The sequence below is a fragment of the Phodopus roborovskii genome, unplaced genomic scaffold (assembly GCF_943737965.1).
Source record: "Phodopus roborovskii unplaced genomic scaffold, PHOROB, whole genome shotgun sequence".
Lineage (NCBI taxonomy): Eukaryota > Metazoa > Chordata > Mammalia > Rodentia > Cricetidae > Phodopus > Phodopus roborovskii.
In genome coordinates this window covers 175,183-198,882 of record NW_026125997.1, presented here as the reverse complement: position 1 = coordinate 198,882, position 23,700 = coordinate 175,183, and the positions used below count along the sequence as shown (strand labels likewise).

The 23,700-nt window shown below is 37.7% G+C and overlaps 1 protein-coding gene across 1 annotated transcript in view; it reads left to right on the top strand.

The window, feature by feature from the left end:
• The window catches only part of LOC127218250 (melanoma inhibitory activity protein 2-like), a 63,468-nt gene extending 40,547 nt beyond the window's left edge, over nucleotides 1-22,921 (top strand). The window contains 4 exon segments of the mRNA XM_051179272.1: nucleotides 13,476-13,698; nucleotides 17,788-17,846; nucleotides 21,310-21,387; nucleotides 22,679-22,921. Coding sequence (XP_051035229.1) covers nucleotides 13,476-13,698; nucleotides 17,788-17,846; nucleotides 21,310-21,387; nucleotides 22,679-22,921 — 603 coding nt within the window.
• The last annotated feature ends 779 nt before the right edge of the window (nucleotides 22,922-23,700 follow it).

Genomic DNA, 23,700 nt, shown 5'->3' with positions numbered 1-23,700 from the left:
AAAATAAGCACCATTCCACTCAAACATATGACCTTCTTATTTTAAAAATCAGAACTGTTTCTGGGATGAACAGGTGACTCAGCTTTTAAAAGCACATATTGCTTTTGCAGAGGGCCCGAGTTCAGTTCCTAGCACACATATTGAATAGCTCAAGGTCCATGTAAATTTCATCTTTAGAGGATCCAATGCCTCTGGCCTCATTGGCCACTTGCATGGACATGACCCCCATGTTGATAGAAAGGTAGAAAGAAAGAATAAGAGGAAGAAAGAAAGAAACACACACACACACACAAAAGCCAATTTAAAACGAAAACCTAGAAAATATCAGAACTCTTTACATAGGTGTAAAGCTGAGGGAATTCAAGGTGTGAATATTTATATATGCACCTTATCCTATTATTTTAATAAACATCTAATTTGTTGAAAAGCTTCAAAAACACCATGCTCTGTTGAAATCTGTGTAGTGTTCAGGGCACATTTAGACATAAGCTGAGAGACAGTAGGATAACACAATGAGAGCTGTTGAGTGTGATTCTGACTTATGGTTCAGCTAATTGGATCTGCATTTAAGAATTCTGTTATTATCATTGTCACTGTTATTATTATTATTATTATAATTATTATTATTTTCTTTTAGATGTCGATCCCATTTCCCTCCCTCTCTCTCCCTCCCTACCTACCTCTTACACTCTATCCCCGTTCACATGTACCCTGACCACCCTCCCATCCCATCCCCCCTCCCCAATTCCACATGTAGGGCAATGTCATCCAGGTGGGGTCATGTAAATCTGTCAAGTCATTTGAAGTAGGGACTAGGATGTCTTTCCTGTCTCTAGGTTAAGGGAGTGCCCTCTATGGGAATATGGGTCTCAGCTAGAAGGACTGCACAGTCTAAGGGACCTCAGGCAGTGGAACCAGGATGTATTCCTGGTGCACAAAATGACCTTGTACATACAACTCCTGTTTTAATTATTCCAGAGCACTCCCCATATGGTCCGTATATACTGTGCTGACCTTCACTGAAAGGAGCTATTCTCTCTCCTCCAACTGTGTTGGAGGGTCTCTTCAGAACCTAACCTTTCCTTCCAGGGGGAGGAGGAGGAAGCATAGTATTTAAACATTTCATTACTGTAAAATCTCCCTTATGTTATCTTTTCATCTCACTTTACCTTTAAAATATTCTGTGAGTAGACATTTTTGAAGTATAGGCACTGCTTTTACTTATATTTCTAGAGAAAATTTTTGGGTAAATAACACAAATGCTTGTAATTATAGACTTACTTATTTATTTTTAACCGGGTAAATAATGTTAGCCCAGATATGGTAGCACATCCCTTTAATTCTAGCAATTGGGGTGCAGAAGCAGGAGGATCTCTGTCAGTGTGAGGCCAGCCTCATCTACAGAGTGAGTTCCAGGCCATTCTGAGAATTGCTTAGTAAGACTCTACCTCAAAACAACCAAACAGCAAAATCCTTTGTAGCTCCTTGTTCTGATCCGTATTCTTCTTCCACACAGTTTAAGGCAAGTGTCCACGTGAACTATGGAAATTCAGGAATCCAGAGTGCTCTCGATGACACTTTGGGTGTATGTAGCACTCAAAACTTTGTGAATTTTGAAGCATTTCATAGAGCAGAGTTTAAATTTTTGATGTTCAACATGTAAGGTATATAGACACACATTCTCTCTTGCTCGCTCTCTCTCTCTCGATATATATATATATATATATATATATATATATATATATATATATATATGTTCTTCATCCTGTTTGACTCTGCCACGCTTTAGTCCTAAATGAATACACAGATGGTATATTAGGTATACAACAGTTGGCTGGTGGTTGGGCTTCTTATTGGCTATCTCTGTCTTAATTATTAACCCATTTCTATAATCACGTATTTTCACCTGGTTTTGGCTTATGGGTGAATTCTCCATCCTGTTACTTCTTTGGTGCACAAAATCATGACCCCTCTGCCTGTGTTTCATAGCATTCTCATCACGTAGCCCTGCCTATATTTTCTAGCTGGCCAATCAATCATTCATTATTTTATTCATCAACCAATGAGACAAAATATATACAGAAGGACTTCACAGATCATATAAAATTGCAAACACAGTGCCAGGCACTTCCAATAAGGAATACTCAACCTACAATGGATAACGAGGAGTTATACTACATAAAACCTTCACAGAATATATAAGATAGAGCAGTGTAACCAGCATTATTTCTTGAAGAAGCAAGATCAGAATGTATAAACATAATTTTTGTGGGGCATTTTTGTGAGTGCTTATAGAAAGCAAGGAAAACGAAGAAAAAATATCAAAGAGTTGAAGGAACAGTTCAAGACATGAAAACTGAAATAGAGCCAATAAAGAAAACACAAACTGAAGGAATGCTGGAAACAAAAACAAAATCAAAAACAAAAAAAAAAAAAACTGGGCAAATGATCAGGAACTACAGACTCAAGAAAAACCAACAGAATACAAGAGAGTGAAGAGAGAGTCTCAGGGGCTGAATATAAACTAGAGAAAATATATACATCGATCAAAGAAAATCATAAGTCCAATAAATCCTTAACACAAAACATCCAGGAAATGTGGGACACTGGGTAAAGCAAAAGCTAAGAATAATAGGTGTAGAAGAAGGTGTAGAAGCCCAGCTCAAAGGTGTGGAAATCATGTTAAACAAAATCGTTGAAGAAAAATTTCCCAATCTGAGTAAGGACTTGCCCATAAAAGCATAAGAAGCAAACCCAAAACCAAATAGACTGGACCAAAGAATAAAGACATCAAAACACATAGCAATCAATGCACCTAACATACAGAAAAAAAGAAAGAAAATGAAGAGCAGCAGGAGAAAATTTTCAGATAACATATATAGGTAGACTGATCAAAATTACACTTAAATTCTCCATGGAAATTCTCAAGATCAGAACGTCCTGGGTAGATGTTCTACAAGTATGAGAGTCCACAGATGCCTGACAAGGCTACTATACCCAGCAAAACTCTCAATCATTATAGACAGAGGTAACAAAATATTTAATGACAGAGCTGGATTTTCACAATGAATATCTAAAAATCCAGCCCTATAGAAATTTCTGGAAGGAAAACTCCAACCCAAGGAAGTTAACTATGCTCACAAAGACATAAGTAATAGATAATCCCAATTCACCAAAACCAAGGTTAAATCATGGATAATATATTCACAATACCACCACTTACAAAAAAATCTAAAACAAACAAGCATTAACAATCAGTGGTCCTTACTATCCCTCAACATTAATGGTCTTAACTCCCCTATGAAAATTCACAGGATAAAAGAATGGATACAAAGACAGAATTGATGGTTTTGCTGCATACCAAAAAACACATCTAATTTTCAAAGACAGACATTCCCTCAGGGTAAAGGGTTGGGAGAAGATCTTCCAATGAAGAGGACCCAAGAAGCCAGCAGGTATAGCTATCCTAATATCTAACATGTTAGACATCCCTCCAGAATCAATCAAATGAGATGAAAAAATCATTTCATATTCATCATAGGAGAAATCCATCAAGACAAATTCTCAATTCTGAACTTCTATGCCCTAAATACAAAGCACCCACATTCGTAAAAGAAACTCTACTAAATCTTGAAGCTCATGTAAAACCTCATCCACTCCTAGTGGGACACTTTAACACACCACTCATACCACTAGACAGGATCATACAAAACTTGACAAAGAAACAAGAACTAACAGAAGCTATGTCTACATTGGGTATAAGAGACATCTACAGAACATTACAACCAAACACAACTAATATACCTTCTTCTCAAGTCCATATTGAACCATCTCTAAAATCAACCACAAGCTAGGCCACATTAAAAAAAAAAAAAAAACCTCACCAGATTAAATAAAAGGAATTGTAATATTCCTATGTATCTTATCAGTCCACCATGCTTTAAAGCTAGAATTCAACCACAACACAAATCTCGAAGAAACCCTACAAACTCATGGAAACTGAACAATGTCCAATTGGACCATTCATGGTCAAGAAGATATAAAGAAAGACATGGATGACTTCTTAGAATTCAATGACAATGAGGGCACAACATACATGAACTTATGTTAAACATTGAAAAGATTTCTACGAAGGATGGAAGTTTATTTCATAAGAGGCCATATGAAGAAAACTAAGGATAGTCACATTAAAGAATTAATAGCACAGCTAACAGACTTAGAACAAAAAGAAGCAAACTCACCCCAGAGTAGATGCCAGGGAATAATCCATTAGAGAGCACAAATCAATAGAGACACGGAAAATGATACAAAACATCGATGCAAGAAAGAATTGTTTTTTTAAGAAACTCAACCAGATGGACAAACCTTTACTCAAACTAACCCGAAAAGCAGAGAGAGAACACACAAATTAACAAAATCAGAAACAAAAAGGTGGACATAATAACAGACACGGAGGAAGTCAAGACAATTTTAAGGTTGTACTTTAAAAACCTGTACTCCACAAAATTTGAAAATTCATTGGAAATGGAGAAATTTCTGGATAACTATCACTTACCAAAAGGAAATCAAGAACAGATAAGCAACCTAAACTGACCTATACCGGTCAGTGAAATTTAGGCAGTCAACGAAAGCCTCCCAACAAAATAAGACCGAGGGCCTGTTGGCATTTGTGCAGAATTCTACCAGCAAATCAAAAAGGAACTAATACCAATGCTCCTCAAATTGTTTCACACAATAGAGACAAAATGTTCATTACCAAACATTTTTTTCAAGGCCACAATTACCTTGGTACCATAGACACACAAAGACACAACTAAGACAGAGAAGGATAGACCAATATCCCTCATGAACATAGATGCAAAAATACTCAATAAAATACTGGCAAATCAAATCCAAGAACACATCAGAGAAATTATCCAACATTACCAAGTAGGCTTTATCCCTGAGTTGCAGGGATAGGTGAACATACAAAAGTCGATTGATGTAATTCACCATATAAACAAACTGAAAAAAAAAAAAAAAAAAAACATCGTTTACTGAAAAAGCCTTTTTCACATTCCAATACACTTACATGATAAAGGGCTTGGAGAGATCAAGGATAACAGGAACATACCTAAACATGATAAAAGCATATATATTAAATCAACAGCCAACATCAAACTGAATGGATAGAACCTTAATTCAATTCCTCTAAAACCAGGAACAAGGCTACCCTCTCTCTCCATATTGCTTCAATATTGTACTTGAAGTTCTAGCTAAAGTAATAAGACAAAAAATGAGATCAAGGGGAAACAAATTGGAAAGGAATAAGCCAAACTTTCACTATTTGAATATATGACAGTATACATAAGCGACCCAAAAGTTTCTATCAGGGAACTCCTACAGCTAATAAACACCTTCAGCAAACTACCACTATACAAGATCAACTCAAAAAAAAAAAAATCCGTTGCCCTACTATATACAGAGGACAATGGGACTGACATAGAAAACAGAGAAACATCACCATTTACCATAGCCATAAACAGCATAAAGTATCTTGGGGTAATGCTTAACTAACAAGTGAAAGACCTATGTATCAAGAACTGTTTATTTAAACCAAGAAATTTAAGAAGATACCACAAAATGGAAAGATCTTCCATGCTCTTGGATAGGTAGGATAAGCATAGTAAAAATGGAAATCTTACTAAAAGCAATCTACAGATTGAATGCAATCCCCATCAATATCCGCACAATTCTTCACCGACCATGAAAGGATAATAATCAAATTTATATAGAAAAACAAAACACCCAGGATAGCCAAACCACCCTGTACAACAAAGGAACTTTAGGAGGCATCACCATCCCTGACTTTAATCCCTGACTAGAGCTATATTCATGAAAACAGCCTAGTAGTGGCAGAAAAATATACAAGTAGATCAAAGTAATCAAATAAAAAATCCTGATATTAACCCACACACCTATGAACACATGATTTTTTACAAAACAGCTAAAAGAATACAATGGGAGCAGGAAAGCATCTTCAACAAATGGTGCTGGATCAACTGGATGTTAGTGTGTAGAAGACTGCAGATAGACCCATATCTATAGCCTTACACAAAACTCAAATCTAATTGGATCAAGGACATCAACATAAATCCAGCCACACTGAATATCTTCGAAGAGAAAGTGGTAGGTACCCTTGAAGAAACTGGTACAGTAGATTCATTCCTGAACATAACTCTGGTAGCACAGACACTGAGATCAACAATTAATAAATGGGACTTGCTCAAGCTGAGAAGCTTCTGTAAGGCAAAGGACACAGTTGATAAGACCAAAAGGCAGCCCCCACTGTGGGGAAAGATCTTCACCAACCTTACATCTGACATAGGGCTCATCTCCAAAATATACAAATAACTCAGGAAACTAGTCACCCTAACACCAAATAACTCTATTAAAAATGGAGTATAGAACTGAAGAGAGAATTCTCAATAGAGGAAATAAAAAAGCCTGCAAGACACTTAAGCAAGTGTTCCACATCCTTAGCTATTAGTGACATGCAAATCAAAACAACTCTGAGATACCATCTTTCTCCTGTAAGAATGGCTAAAATCAGGAACACTAATGAGAACTTATGCTGTAGAGGATGTGGAGAAAGGGGAACACTCCTACATTGCTGTTGGGATTGCAAACTTGTACAGCCATTTTGGAGATCTTCATCGCAGTTCCTCAGTAAAATGGGAATTGGTCTACCACAGGACCTGGCAATCTTATTTTTATTCATATATCCAAATGATGCACATCCATGCAACAAAAAAATGTGTTTAACTATGTTTATAGCAGCATTATTTGTAATAGCAAGAACCTGGAAGCACCCTAGATGCTCCTCCAGTGAAGAATGGATGAAGAAGATGTGGGACATTTACACAAAGGAATCCTGCTCTGTGGAAAAAAATAACAATGGAATCTTGAAAATCACAGGCAAATGGATGGAACTTGAAGGAAACCTCCTGAATGAGGTAACCTAGTCAACAAAATAAGTACATGGTATGTATTCACTGATACATATACATATACATATACATATACATATACATATACATATATATATATATATATATATATATATATATATTCGACATAGACCAAAGGACCACCAGCCTATATTTCATAATGCCAGAGAAACTAGAATACAATGAGGATTCTAAGAGATTCATACAAGTTCCCTCATAGAAGGGGAAAAGAACTAGATCTTCTTAGTGTATTGGGAGCGTGGGGGGTGTGAGTGGAGAGGAGGCCAGAATAAAGTGTAGGGGAGGAAAGAAAATCACGTGGGACTAGGAAGATTTAGCCTGGGAAGGGTAAAACAAGAGAAAAGAAAGAAAGAGAGTGAGACAGTATGAGAGAGAGAGAGAGAGAGAGAGAGAGAGAGAGAGCATAAATGAAACATTTATTTGAAGTGACTCACTTATAGTTTCAGTGATTCAGTCCATTTTCATCATGGCATATAAAATTCTGGCGTACAAGTAGTTGTGGGTCTGGAGAATGAGCTGAGAATCCTACATTCTGTAGGCAGTAGGAAGTCTACTGAAATTCTGGGTGGTATTATGAGCATAGGAAACCTTTAAGCTTGCCCACACAGTGTCACCCTCCCTCCAAATGACCATACCCACCCCAAATCCAAGAATGACAACTCTCCTATCTGTGGCACTCCCTTTGAAAGTATGTGGGCCAGCTACATTTAAACTGTCACTCACTAGCACTACAAGTTTATAATAATATCATTGCAAAATTCATTTTTTTCAACTCTAGGAACCCCCAAAGTCTATAACAGTGTCTCAACAATTTTAGAAAGTTCAATGCTGCTTCTGAGAATCCTTCAATCTCTTAATTGTAATCACACATGAAAATCAAAATCAAAAAGCAGATCATATACTTCTAACATATAATGGCACAGGGTATACATCAACATTCCAAATAAAGAGAAGAGTGAGGAAATACTGGGCCAAGGACGACCAAGAAAGAATGGGCAAACTCCAAACTTTCCATATCCATGTGATGTCAAAATCCTCTTAGATCTCCAACTCTATTCAGCTTTGTTGACTGCAAGCTACTTCTTTCTATTGGGCTGGATGCACTCTCTGTTAGCAGCTCTCCTTGGCAGATATTCCATGACTCTCTCATCTCTACCATCACATTTCTGTGTACCACATGCATGACTGATGCTGGAAAAGGTCAGAACAAGGCATCAGATCCCCTAGAAGTGCAGTTACAGATAGCTGTGAGCTGCTGTGTAGTTGCTGGAAATTAAGCACATGTCCTATGGAAGAGCCAACTGGACCCTTAACATTGAACCCATCTCTCTAGCCCTTTCTTGTGAAAAATTTTAAGCATGCCAACTAATGTATGTATTGAAGGTCAGATTTGTTCCTTGGTAAGGGTTTCCTATATCTGGCCATAATAAAAATTTACTCTCTTTCATAGCTATCATCTCATTATTCTTAATCCATTTACATATAACCTGTTTTGCTGTAAGGGCTATTATGCAGGCAAATGTCAATGGATTTGTTAAAGCCTACCAGTAAAATCTGTGCCTGACACTCCCAGTAAAGGAGTAGTGAATCAAGCCACCTCACTGACAGCATATTGTCACTCTGTTACAGGAGACTCATTTGCCCACCTCTGGCCATGATGCACATGATGCAGCTGGCCATGACTTGACTCCTCCACTTGGTCCTGAGCTTAGAGGACCTGAGGGCCCTGCCTTTGCAGTGGATCCAAGAGGCCAGATCCCAACACCTCCTTCTCCATGAAACATCTGTGGAGGTACTGGATGGTATGTCCCACCAGGTGACTTTGTGGGCCCACCGTTTCCTCCAATGCTAGGTAGGTTTTGTTTTAAAAGTCTGTATGTTTCAATGTTGATCTGTGCTTAACTTAAAGTTTGGTTCTTGATTCTGTTAGAAACAGTAGCCAGAACCAACTTGATAGGGAAAGGGTTGTGAGGGCTCTCAGTTCACAGTCCAAAAGTCTCTGATGTCAAGTCTTCACCTTGATACACATTATGGAATTTTGAGAATGAATTGTGTCTGACAGGCCAGAAGAACAGTAAATGTGCATGTTGTTTTTGTTTTCATTGTCTGTTTTCCTTTTTTTCTCTCCACTTCACATGGTGAGCCTGTCCTGGAATTTTCTGTTCATCAGGCCTCCCTAACATCATAGATATCAACATATATTTGATTCCCAGGTGCGGAGAGTAATTCCTGTGCCACACATGCCCATCTGCAAACCGTTTTCAGATTAAATTTCTGTCTCTTCATTGGCAGATATCTCATGAATGTGGCAATGCTTCCATCTTCTTTCTGTGTATCTCATTCATGTGTGAGGCATGTGAAGGACAGAAGGAGCCATCAGAGACCACACCATTCATGCTGTGTCAGATATAGGCATGTAAGCTAATGTGTGTATGTGTGTAAGGTTAGTTTTGATGCCATAGTAATGATTTCCTATACCCTTCACCACTTAAGCCATTTATCTAGACCTTTATTTTGTCTAATATTTTTGGCTTGTAATCCAATGTATGTGTTGAAGATTGGCTTTGATGCGAGAATGAAGGGCTTCCTGTATTTGGTCGTAATACAAACTTATTCTTCCATAGCTTCCATCATTCTTCTTAAGGCATTTACATAGATCCTGTTTACCACACAAGGACATTAGGCAGACAAATATCAATGGATATGTAAAAGACTACCCGTAAAACAATTTGTGTTCTTGTTCTTAATTAATTATCTAATTTAATATTTTTATATACAGTCGATTGATTCCTTCAGGATGTCTTCAGCTATCACTAACTATTCACTAATGTAGGGAATGATGTTTATCTACTATAGATATTAAAGTAACTAATATTAAGAAATAATAAAATTCAGAAATTTCAATTTTCATTGTGTAATTTTTGCATTATCTATAAGGGTACCTACCTATAAACTGAAAGTATATGATATGTACTGAGGGAAAGTTTGGCACACCTTGAAAACAGGAAGTGCATGTTGTATCCGAATTTGTTCCTTTAGGGTGACAGGTCAAGTTTGCCAAGTGTCATTTTTATGCATCAGCCACATACTACAAAAGTATGTCCGTAATTTTGAATTTTGTCTAAGTCTATGGCCACTTCTTGTCGACCTGTTCTATCTCCCAGAAAGGGGAGTGGAACAAGTCACTGTCATTTGGATCTGGAAATGGTCTGGGAATAATGTGAGAACTCATGAGTTTCACTGGTTTCATTTTTCGGTCTAGATATACCAGTAACTTCCACATTGCAATCTGGTAGGAGTGCCACCAATCATGACCCTGTGGTAAGAATTAGAAATTGTATTCTACCTATAGATAAACAACTGGTTTCTTATTTTATTAGAACAAGGCTAGAGTTGTTTCATATGTGATATTAATTAAATATACTTTCAATCATCTGTAACACTTTCATTGTTGGCTTGTAACTTTCTGTTAAATTTTACAGAATACAAGCCAGAGTTTGATGGTCCATGCATTCCTTGCAATTTGCTGGCTGACCCAGGAGGAGGGGAATTTCAAGCCAGTCTGGGTTATTTAAAACAATTTGCCTCAAAAAATTCACCTAGAGTAGAGAAATGGCTTACACTTTTAAGACCACTGGCTGGCTCTCCTACAGGACATGGGTTTAACTCCCCGCTCCTGTGTGGTTGATGACCATCCTTCTTAATTCCTGTTCATGGGATATGATGACCTATAATATATTTCCAGAATATTGAATGGATACAATATGTTGAAATACATGCAGGCAAATTCCCATGTCTCTGAAATAAAAAATATCCTAAAATAAAGAAACAGAGAAATAAACCAGATATCTCTCACTTCAAGTACTACACTTTTAGATGAATTCCAAGGTTGTTTCCTTTCAGTACCCTCTTTCAGATTTTCTTTCTTGAAATCTTTTTGGGATCCTATTATGCATGTATTTTACTTATTATATATGTATTTATCCTGCACATTGTTTTCTGGGAAGAATGCCATCAAACATCATCCTAGCGTAAGTACTGAACATTGAATTCTACCCGTGGATGCACACCTAGTTTCTTGTTTATTTTAGAGCAAGGCATGAGTTAAATATACTTGCAGTTAGCATTAACTTTCTTTGTTGGTCCGTAACCTTATGTGAAATTGTTTAGCTCACTAGCCTTTGTTTGATGGTATATGTGTTCCTGGCAGTTTCCAGAGTGAGGCAGTAGGATGGGAATATATAAGCCAGTGTGTGCTATATATGCAGAATGTGCTTCATTAAACCACACAGACTTGAGAAATGGCATTCAAGTTAAATGCATTGGCTCCTTTTCTACAGGACCTCGGTTTAATTCCCAAGCTAGGAGTGGTGGCTCAAAATCCATCTTACCTCCAAGGGATTTGCATATTCTATCCTTACAGAACACTGAATGACTATAGTATGCAGACATACATACAGGCAAATATACCATATCTGTGAAATGAAAAAAAAATACTAAAATAATCCAACAAGAGAAAGAAACCAGATATCTCCCATTCAAGAAGTTGAACTTTTACGTGAACTTCCAAGCTTGTTTACTTGCTTTACACTATTTCATATTTTCTTCCTTGGAATCTTATTTGAATATTAATATGTATTTTACTTTTCATATGACTTTGTCATTTTATAAATGTCCACATATCAATCATTTTCCTGTGTGTGTGTGTTCCATTAAAAAGTGTCTATGTTTTCTTTTCTTTTCTATTTTTTTTTTAACTAGAGATAGTGTTCCCATTAGATATGGTGCCAGTCATGGACCTCACTGAATTTTTTTGAATTCCTCAATTTCTTTCCAGCCTTTACAATTGAAAATAATAGTCATTTGTTGTTTATACAGCATAATTTTCTCTTTTGCTTCACATGTTCCTATACGGTAAATAAAGTGTTTAAGTACTAGTCTAGAACCAGATCAGTTGTCCTAAGTGTCTGTACTTTGCCTTGGCAACTACTCTTAACCTTCTAGGAAAATGATATGAGAATTTTGGAGGGAATTTATTTCATTGGCAACACAGGAAATGTATCTTGTAGGATATCAGGTCAGTATCATACTGGGAATGTTAAGTCTGTGAGATTTACTCCATTGAAAATCTATTTTACAGTAAGTCTCCAATGTGTTGAGATCTTGCATAGCTGCCAAGATAGAGAAAATATACCTGAAATTGCTGGAGACATTCTTTCTTATTAGTCCTATGTAGCTAAGAAGGGTTTTTTTTTCAATGTCAAGAATTATTTCTTAGATCAAGTAATGTCTGAGTGATGGGATATCAGTACAAGTGCTGAAGATTTCGGTTTTGTATTTGGGCTTTGAACTTAAACTGTCCTTTACCCATCTCTTGGAACATGAGAAATGTGATTGAACCCAGGGCATTTCCATCTTACCTCACCGCAAGATCCGAGTTTTTACCAACTCCCACATCATGAGGCAGGAGTATGGTACATTCAAAGCCAGTGTAGCCAATATACATAGATTGTGAATCAAAAAACTACTGAGCTGTAGAAATGCTAACAGGTTAATAGCACTGGCTGCTCTCCCATAGGAGCTGGGTTTGAATTCCAGCACATGATTTCAGGCAGACAATTCTTCCTACATCCAATTTAAGGGACCTGAAGCCCTATCCTATCATTCTTTCATAATGAGTTTATAGGGCTGGAGAGATGGCTCAGCCATTAAAGGCTAGGCTCACAACCAAATATTTAAAAATGAATTTGTCGAGTATGCAGATATATATGCAAGCAAGACACCCATTTCTTTGGCATTAAAAATATACAAAAAAAAAAAAGCAAGAGAAAGAAACTTGATATCTCCTACTTAAAAAAGTACAACTTTTAGAAGAACTTCAAAGCTTATATATGTGCTGTATACTATTTCAGATTTTCTTCCTTGAAACTTATTTGACTCTAAACATGTATTTCATTTTTCAAATATAAAATTAATTTGGATCATTTTGAAATCACCAACATGTTAAACATTTTCCTATGTTTGATAAAAGTTCTATGTTTTGTGGGGTTTTGTTGTTGTTGTTGTTTTTTCCTAGAGATAGGATTTCCCAGTAGATCTTGAGTTAGTCCTGGAAATCACTCTATTGACCAGTCACCCTCATTCTGACAGATATCCACCTTTCTCTAATAGACAAGTTCTGAGATTTATGGCCTAGGCCACCATATCCTTCTGTAAATCTGTTTTTAAAAGTGTCTATTTTGATCTGCTTTTACTGTACTTGTGTTTGAGGTGGAGCTAGGTAGAGGATTAGTTCCATCCATAAAGCTTTCTGTTGAGATAGTAACTTCTGACTGTGAATAAGTGGCTCTCACACTCATGTGGAAACCTCAGCCTGTTCCCAGGCTTTCTGGAATTCCTACACTCACAGGAAAGGAGCTATGAATCAAGAAGCTTCACTGACTGTTGATTGTGACTCTATTACAGAAGGCACCTTTCCCCATCTCTAGCATTCCTGAATGCAATGCGGTTGCTCATGATTTGATTCCTCCACTGGATCCTTTGGTCAGAAGCCCTAGAGGCTCTGCCTTTCCTGGGAATCCAAGGGGCCCAATCCTGCCTCCACCTCCTCCTGGAAACATCTGTGGAGATTCCGGACAGTATGTCACACCCAGGGACTTTGCAGGCCCACCTTTCTCTCCAGTGCCAGGTAGGCATTTTTAAAGTCCCTGCATGTGTCAATGTTTGTCTGTTCTTTTCTTCAAGTTTGGTTTCTGTTACTGGGATAAATACTGGCCAGAACCAACTTAAGGGGAAAATAGTTGTCATGGTTCAAAGATACATTCCATCAACAAAGTAAGTCAAGGTTTCACCTTGATCCACGTCAGGGAACATTGAATTTGGACTGTGCTGTGATAGGCCAGAAGATCAGTAAATGTACAGGCTGTTTGTGGGGTATTTTTGCTTATTGTTTTATTCTCCCCAAGGAAAAGTTTCTGTATATGTTGGAAGACTGCCCTGGAACTCACTCAGTAGAACAGACTAGCCGTGAACTCACAGAAATCCACATCTCTCTGCTTCCCAAGTGTTGAGATTAAATGCCTGTATCAACAATGCCCAGCTGCAAGTAGTTTTTAGATTTTAATTATGTGTGTTTCATTTCATAGGAATGCATTGGGGCCATTATTTGTATAATTAGTTATATATTTTCTAAAAGTTTTTTAAAAGTAGTTTCAAGTATTCCTCCTGAATAGCAGTTCCCACATGATTATATTTTATTTTTGTAAAGAGGGAGCCATACAATTTTTATTTTTTGTTTATTTAATTTTGTTTATTGTTTGTTTATTTGTTTATTTATCTTACATATCAATCCCAGTTCCCTCTAGCTCACTTGCTCTTTCCCTCTCTCCCATTCTCGCATGCCCTCAGACCACCCTCCACTTCCACCACCCCACTCCATATGTAGGGTGATGCATTCCAGGAGGGGTCACCTAAATCTGTCAAGTCATTTTGAGTAGGGAATAGGCCTCCCCTTCTGCCTCCAGGTTAAAGGAATGGGCTCCCAAAGTCTTCTGTGCACCAGGGAAACATCCTGGTGCCTCTGTCCAATGTCCTTTAGACTGCCCAGGCCTTCCAACTGAGACCCATGTTCACACAGTCTGATTCATGATGGATTCCCAGCTATCAGTCTGTGGGCCCATTAGCTCCTCCTTGTTCAGGTCAGCTGTCTCTGTATGTTTCTGAAATCTGGTCTTGTCCTCCCTCTCTGCATTAGATTCCAGTTCAGCTTAGAGTTTAATTGTGGGTGTCTGCTTCTGTTTCTATCAGCTACTAGATGAGAGCTCCATGATGGAGGATAAGTTAGTCGTTGATCTCCTTATCAAGAAATGGCAGTATGGTAGCCTTTCCATTGATGCTCAAATTGTTAGTTGAGGTCAGTCTTGTAGGTCACTGGATATTTCTGTAGAGTCAGTTTTCTCTTCAAACCTTTAATGGCTCCCTCTTTTATGGTTCTCTCTGTCTCTCTCTCTTTCTCTCTCTCTCCTCTCGTCTATTGCTACTCTGACTCAATCTTCCAAAACCCACATGCTTTCCTCTCCTCCCCTTCTCTTTCTCCTAGCTCCCTCTACACTCACTGTTGGCCTCCCACTTCCAAAATGCTCAGAGATGTTGTCCCTTTCCCCTTCTCTGAGGGACCTTAAGTGAATCTCTTAGAATACTCCTTGTATCCTAGTTTCTCTGGAGGTGTGTATTATAGGCTGGTGATCCTTTACTGTATGTCTGAATTCCATATATGAGTGAGTTCATATCATATTCCCCTTTTTGTGACTGGGTTACCTCATTCAGGATGGTTTCTCCAAGTTCCATTCACTTGCCTGTGAATTTCAAGATTCCATTTCTTTTTCTGTAAAGTAGTATTCCATTGTGTAAATGTGCCACATCTTCTCTAACCATTCTTCGTTGAGGGGCATGTAGATTGCTTCCAGGTTCTTGCTATTACAAATAATGCTGCTATGAACATATTTGAGCACATGTCTTTGTTGCATGGATGTGAATCATTTGGGTATATGCCTAAGAGTGGCATTGCCGGACCTGTGGTAGACTGATTCCCATTTTCCTGAGGAACCAACATACTGATCTCCAAAATGGCTGTACAAGTGTGCACTCCCACCAGCAGTGGATGAGCGTTCCCCTTCCTCCACATCCTCTCCAACATAATTATTTTTGAAGTTCTTCAAATTTTTTATACACTTACATTTTTAAATAAAAATAATTTTTGGTTTTACATTGTAATGTCTCTTTTGGTTACTCAAGTTTCTACACAGTAAATCATGATTTTAAAATAGACAAGTACCATCTCAGTTGTCATAGGTTTATATTCTTTTCCCTGACACTTAATTTTAAGCTTCTTGGAGAGTATATGAGTTTATTTGGGGATATTTTAAGATGGACATTGGCATTACATTAACTTCCAATGTCCTTTACTCATCTCTTGGTACAAGAAGAAATGTGTATGAACCCCGGGACTTTCCATATGACCTTTCCCTAAGAACCCAGCTGTCCCCATCTCCCACATCATAAAAGTAGAAATGAGCTCCGTCCAGAATTTATGCCCCTTCCTATAAACCTGCACCTAATCCTCCAGCCTGCACCAGGACCTCCTGAAACAGAAGAAGACCTGGCATTTCCCATGGTAGTCATTGCTTCTCATTTGCAGTATGAGCAACTGCTTTTGCTATCGTGATTCTATTGTTGCACAAAGATAGTCTTAATGTGATTATAATGCCTGGAACGTATTTTGTAAAGAATTATTATTTAAATATGTATCTTATGAGTAACTCATTTCCATTGTATTTCATTATGGATAGCTTTTTTGTTTACTTTGATTAATCCCATACATAGTCACTGTAGTTTTATGAATGCAATCATATAGTTGTGGATATTTTCAACTCAAAAGGCTGTGTCTTTAGTCCAGGAATGCGTAGAAACGTCTGGTTTTAGACAAATGTAATTTGTAATGATAGGTTTACTCAAATAAATTTTGAATGAATTAAAGTCTTGTTTGGCAATAATAATAATAATAAAACTAGTGAGTATACAATAAACATTGATTGATACATTAGTAATTTTACTTCTCCGAACAATTCAGTGGTTCAAGAGGGAAGGGTCTTTGGCTGGAGAGATGGTGGCTCAGTGGTTAAGACAAGCTGCTAATCCAGACAAGAGAATTCAGGTTTGGTTCCCACCATCCACATTGCAGTTCACTATAAGTCACTTCTCTCCCTTGGCCTGGTTGCATTCCCCGTTAGCACATTTCCTTGGTAGGTATCCCATTAATCTGTCATCTCTACCATCTGATTTCTGATGCCATTACAGGGCATCAGTGCCCCAGGAAGTGGAGTTACAGATGGTTGTGTGCTGCTGTGTAATGGCTTGCTATTAAGCATACGTCCTAAGGAAGAGCAGCCCATACCATTACCCTGTAAATCCATTTCTCTATCCCTTTCTTGTCGTGTCATATTTCATGTATGTCATCTAATGTATGTGTTAAGGTTAGTTTTGTTGCCATTTGAAGGGTTTCCTTCAAGGGTTGTAATACAAACTTTACTCTTTTCAATGGCAAACTTCTCAACTTTTTTATTTATTTATTTTTTTACTTCTCAACTTTTTAAACCATTTATTTATATACAGTGTAGTAGTGAAAGATATTAGCCAGGAAACTGTCAGTAGATAGGTGTAAGACAACCAGTAAAACTATTTGGTTTCATGGTCTTTATTAGTTACCTTATTTAATCATTTTTCATTTAGTAGAATAAATCTCCCAGGACCTCTTCAATTATCACTCACTACCCTCTGAAGGTGGGAAAGATGTGTATCTACTGTAGGTATGACAGAAAATCACATTAAGAAAGTATAAAATGCAAGCATTAAAATTTTAATTGTGTACCTGTTACCTATAGGGGTACATTTTTACCAAAAATATAAGGTATATACTGAGGGAAGGGATGGCACACATAGAGAGAAGAAGCAGATGCTTCATCCTGAGTTGTTCGCTTAGGCTACCTCAGTAAGATTACCTAAGAGCCTGTTGGAAAGGTCATCAGCACACTGCAAAAGAGTTTTTTTTTTTTCCTATTGAAATTCCCAAGGTTCTCATGGTAGTTTGGGGACCCTAATGAGGAATACTATTGTATTTGTGTCCAGTTTTTCTCTGCACTGGCCAGGGGGAGTGGAACATGTCAGGGTCACTTGGATCTGGAAACTCATGAAGTTCTCCTGCTTTAATTTTCCTGTCAAGATGGGCCAGCATCCTCCATGTTGGAATACAAGAAGAATGTCACTAAAACAGTTCCTGGGGTAAGTACTGGAAACTGACTTCTACCCAAGAATCCAAAACTAGTTTCTCTGTTTTATTAGAACAAGGTGAGAGCTCTTCTACTTTGTGATATTAAAATATTAATATAATATACCTGTACTTAGGGTTAACATTCTCATTGTTGGCTTGTAACCTTCTGCGAAATAGTACAGATCACAAGATAGGTTTAGATGGTCCATGTAATCCATGCATTTTGTCAGGCTACATCAGAAAGAGGGTAAATTAAAAGCCAGTGTGGGCTATATAAGCAGATCTTGTCTCAAAAATCCACATAGGCTTGCTAAATGGCTTACAGGTTAAGAGCCCTGGCTGCTCTCCTAAAGAACTTGGGTTTAATTCCCAGCACCTTCTTACCTCCTGTTTCAAGGGATCTGAAGGCTTATTGTATCCTTCCAGAAAACTGAATGTATATAGCATGAAGATGTACATGCAGGAAAACACCCATTCCTGTTAATGAAAAAAAAAATTAAGATAAAAAAAAAAAAACAGAGAAAGAAGCCCAATATGTCACCCTAAAAGAAACTTTTACATGAAATTCAAAGCTTGTTTAAGTGCTGTACATGATTTCAGATTTTCTCCCTTGAAATCTTATTTAAATCTTTTTTTAGTTATATTTATTATTTTATCTTGTTGTAGATACTGATCCGTGTTCCCTCTATCCCATGACCCCTGGTACCCTTCCCATCCTATTCCAGTAACCCTCCACTGGGAGGGTGATGCCTTCCAGTTGGGATCATCTAAATCTGTCAAATTATTTGATGTAGGGACTAGGCCCTCCCTCCTGGCTCTAGGCTAAGTGTATATACTTCCATGGAGAATGTGCACCCAAAGTCCTTTCGTGCACTAGGGATACATCCTGGTTCCACTGTCAGAGGCCTCTTAGACTTACCAGGCCTTCTACCTGAGACCCACGTTCTGGTGTTCTAAGTCGGTCCAATGCTGATTACCCAGTTATCAGTTTTGGGTACATGAGTTTCCTGTTTTTCAGGTAGGCTGCCTCTGTGAGTTTCTGTAACCTGACCTTCACCCTTTTCTCAACATCCCTCCCTCTCTGCAACTGCATTCTGGGAGTTTGGCTCAGTGTTTAGCTGTGGGTGCTGCTTCTGTTTCCATCAGCTACTAGATGAGGGTTCTATGATGGCATATAAGTTAGTTATCAATCTCATTATCAAGGTAAGGCATTTATGGTAGCCTTTCCACTATTGCTCACATTGTGAGTTGGGGTCATTCTTATAGATCTCTTGGCAATTCCCTAGTGCCAGATTTCTTTTAAAACCTGTTATGACTCCCTCTATTATAATGTCGCCTTTCTTGTTCTCTCCTATTCTTTCCCTAACTCAATCTTCCTGTTCCATCATGCCTACCTCTCTCATCATTTTCTCCCTAACTCCCACCACCCACAATTCTCCCAATTTACTATGGAGATCTTGCCCATTTCTCCTTCTCCACGGTACAATATATGTCTCTCTGAGGGTCCGCCTTGTTTCCTAGCTTCTCTGGCATTGTGGATTGTCAGCTGGTCATCCATTGCTCTGTCTAAAAGGCATATATGAGAGAGTACATACCATGTTTGTCATTTTGTGACCGGGTTACCTCATTCAGGATGGTTTCATCTAGTTCCTTCCATTTGCCTGCAAATTTTCAGATTACGTTGTTTTTTCCCTCTGAATAGTATATCAATATGTAAATGTAACGCATTTTCTCCATCCATTTTTCAGGTGAGAATATAATGCTTCCATGAACATAGCTGAACAGATGTCCTTGTTGTATGAGTGTGCATATTTTGGGTATATGCCTAAGAGTGGAATTACTGAAACTCGAGGTACACTGACCCCTTTTTTCTGAGGAACCACCAACCTGATTTCCAAAGTGTCTGTCCGAATTTGCACTCCCACCAGCAGTGGAGGAATGTACTACAGTCTCCATATCTTCTCCAGCATAAACTGTCATTGGTGTGTTTGATTTTAGCTATACTGACAGGATTAAGATGATATCTCAGAGTTTTTTGATTTTCATTTCCCTGGTGGCTGAGGATTTCTTAGATGTGTCTATTTAGTTCTGTACCGTAATTTTTAATTGGAATATTTGGTGTTTTGGTACCTAGCTTCTTGAGTTCTTTGTCATTGTGGAAATCAGCCCTCTGTTAAAGATCTTTTCCCATTGTTTGGGCTGCCATTTTGTCTTGTTGACTGTGTCCTTTGTCTTAAAGAAGCTTTTTAATTTCAAGAGGTTTCATTTATTAATTGTTGATCTTAGAGTTTGTAGTACTGGAGTTATGTTCAGGAAGCAGTCTCCTGTACCAATTTGTTCATGGATACCTCTCACTTTCTCTTCTGGGAGGTTCTGTGTGGCTGGATTTATGGTGAGGTCTTTCTTTGATCTATTTAGACTTAAGTATTATGCATGGTGATCTGGAGTCTTCTACAGGTCAGCCTCCAGTTATGCCAGCATAGTTTGTTGAAAATGCTTTTTATATTCCATTGTATAATTTTAGCTGCTTTGTCAAAAATCAGGTATTGGTAGATGTATGGGTTAATATCAGTGTTTTAAATTTGATTCCATTGGTCTTCCAATCTATTTTTGTGACAGTTCCAAGCTGTTGTCAGGACTATAGCTCTACACTAGAGCTTGAAGAAAGGGATAGTGATGCCTCCAGAATGAAGTTCCTTTATTATACAACGTTGTCTAGCCTACCCTGAGTCTACTGTTTTTCCATATGTATCTGAGTATTGTTCTTTCAAGGTTGTGAAGAATTGTGCTGGGGTTTATCATAGGGATTGCATTGAATCTGTAGATTACTTTTGGAAAGACTGCTATTTTTACTATGCTGATCCTACCTATCCAAGAGTATGAGAGATCTTCCCATTTTATGGTATCTTCTTTAATTTTTTTCTTTAAAGACTCAAAATTCTTATTAAATAAGTTATTCACTTGTTTGGTTAACATTACCCAAGCTATTTTATGTTGTCTTGGATAATGCAAACAAAAGGAGACGTTTCTATGATTCCTTTCTCAACCCCTTTATCATATGTATATAGTAGGGTTAGTGATTATTTTTTTTATATTTTTAGTTAATTTTGTATCCTGCCACTTTGATAAAGGTGTCTATCAGTGGTAGGTATTCCCTGATATAACCTGTCATATCATCTTCAAATAGTGAAAGTTTGATTTGTTACTTTCAATTTGTATTCCGTGGATCTCCTTTTGTTGTCTTAATGCCCTAGCTAGAACTTCAACTACAATATGGAAGAGGTGTGGGAAGAGTGAAGACAGTAAAACTACTTAGAATAACAAATAAGCAGCTCCTGCACCTTTATGGGATACTGAGCCTATCCCCATCCTTACTAGAATGTAATGGACTGCTTTCTTCTATGCCTCACACACCCAGGAAATGAGCTGTTAATCAAATGTCTTTCCTTACTGCTGATTATTACTCTGTTACAGAAGGCAAGTGTGCCCAACTTTGTCCCTGCTGAATGCCAACCAGCTGGCCATGGCTTGATTCCTCTATTTGTTCCCAAGGTAAGAGGCCCTGGAGGCCCTGCCTTACCAGGTGATCCTAGAGGACAGATCCCACCAACATCTCCTCAACCAGGAAACACCTGTGCATATCCTCAACAGTATGTCCCACTAAGGGACTTTGAAGGCCTGCAGTTTGCTCCAATGCCATGTAGGCTTTTTTAAAATTAAGTGTTTGTGTCAGTGCTTATCTGTGCTTTCCATCAAGTTTGCTTCCTTTTTACTGGGAGAAACACTAACCAGAAGCAACTTGAGAGGGAAAGGGTTTATATGGCTCACAGGTTACTGTCCAGCATCAAAGGAAGAGGAAGCTTCACCTTGAGCAATATTAGACAAATTTGAATTTGAATTTTAACTGTAATATTATAGGTCAAAAGATCATTGAATGTATAAGCAGGTTTTTGTTTTGCTTTGTTTTTCTCCCCAAGGCTGGGTTTCCCTATAGCTCTGGAGCCTTAACTGGAAGGCTATCCTGGTCTGTGCTTCCCAAATACTGGGATTAAAGACCTGTGCCACCATTGTTCACTTGCAAGCAGTTTTAATGTTAAGTATATGTGTATTTCATGTAATATAAGTGTATATTTAAAATAATTACTTAGATGTTTGTCTTATGATTACTGGCTAATTTGTTTTAAAGTATTAAGTATGTCTCCTAAGTGGTGGTTCCCACATGATCCTAATTAAAATCTAAGATCATATTTAGTCATTTATTGAATTATTTGAAATTCTTTCCTACCCTTACATTTTAAAATAAAAGTAATTTATTAATTTTACAGCATAATTTCCCCCTTGGAATCACGTGTTTCCACACAGAAAATCATATTTTCAATACTAGACAAGAACTAGCTTAGTTGTCCTAGGTGTCTGCTCTGTGCCCTCACCTCTAGTCTTAAGTTTATATGAGCATGCCATGAGTTTTTTTTTTTTTTTTTTGGGTGGTGGAGTGGTTTAAGGTTGACAGGAAATGCTTCAAATAGGATATCAGGTCGAGATCACTGACCTGAATGTTAAGTTTCAAAGTTTTAATGTATTGAAAATCTTATTTCCAGTAAGTCTGCACTGTATTGAGATCTTGCATAGCTGCCATTGACAAACACCTTTGAAATTTTTTGTGATGTTATTATTATTCCTATGTAGCTAAAATGTCCATTTTGTAAAGTCAAGATTTATTTGTCAGATCAAATATTGTGGTATAAATGTTTGGATACCAAAATAAGGGCTGGAACTAGTGGTTTAATAAAGGTGCAGTACAGGGTTTCAACTCCCACTGTCTTTTTCCTGTCTCTTGAAACAGGGAGAAATGTGCGCAAATGAAGGGGCTTTCCATCATATCTTCCCCCAAGATTCAAGTTCTTCCACCACTCTTACATCTCAAAGTAGAAATGAGAGTTCTCAGGACTTGAATCCTACTCTCAGTCAACATGCACCAGAACCTCCATCCTGCACTGGAACATCTGGAGACAGAGGAGACCTGACCGATTCCTCGGCATCCATTTTCTTTTTAGATGAAGTTCAGGTAACTGATGTTCCTATGTGACAATATTGTTCCTCAAACCAAATGGTACCAGAATAGCATTTTGTAAATAAGGATGATTTAACTCTGAATCTTATTGATAATTTTTTTTCCATTTTATATAATTCTGTATAGTATTTTTCAGGTGGACCACCTATTCCTAATTATGGTAGTTTTATAAATGCAATTTTGTTGTTGATCTATCTTAAACTAGAAATGCTTTGTATTTTACCTGGAATGTGTTCACCATGGTTTTAGACAAATGTAGAGGTAATGTACTTTTAATCAAATAAATTTCAATTGATTAAATAATCTTGTTTGGCATTGCTCATACAAAATAACAACAACAACAACAAAAAAAAAAACAAAATAAATAACCAAAAACACAGTCAGGTTTCCATAAACATAATTGCATAATGTAGATACCATCTTACCCCTGCCAGAATGGCTAAAATTAGAAACACCAATGATGACTTATGTTGGAGAGGGTATGGAAAAATTGGAACACTCCTCCACAGCTGGTGGGAGTGCAAACTCATACAGCCATTTTGGAGATCAGTATGGCGGTTCCTCAGGAAAATGGGATTTAGTTTACACAGGACCCAGCAATCCAGCTCTTAGGCATACACCAAAAGGATTCACATCCATGCAACAAAGATATCTGTTCAACTATGTTCATAGCAGCACTATTTGTAATAGCAAGAAACTGGAAGCAACCTAGATGCTCCTCAATTGAAGAATGGTTAATGAAGATGTGGCACATCTACACAATGGAATACTACTCTGCAGAAAAAAAAATAATG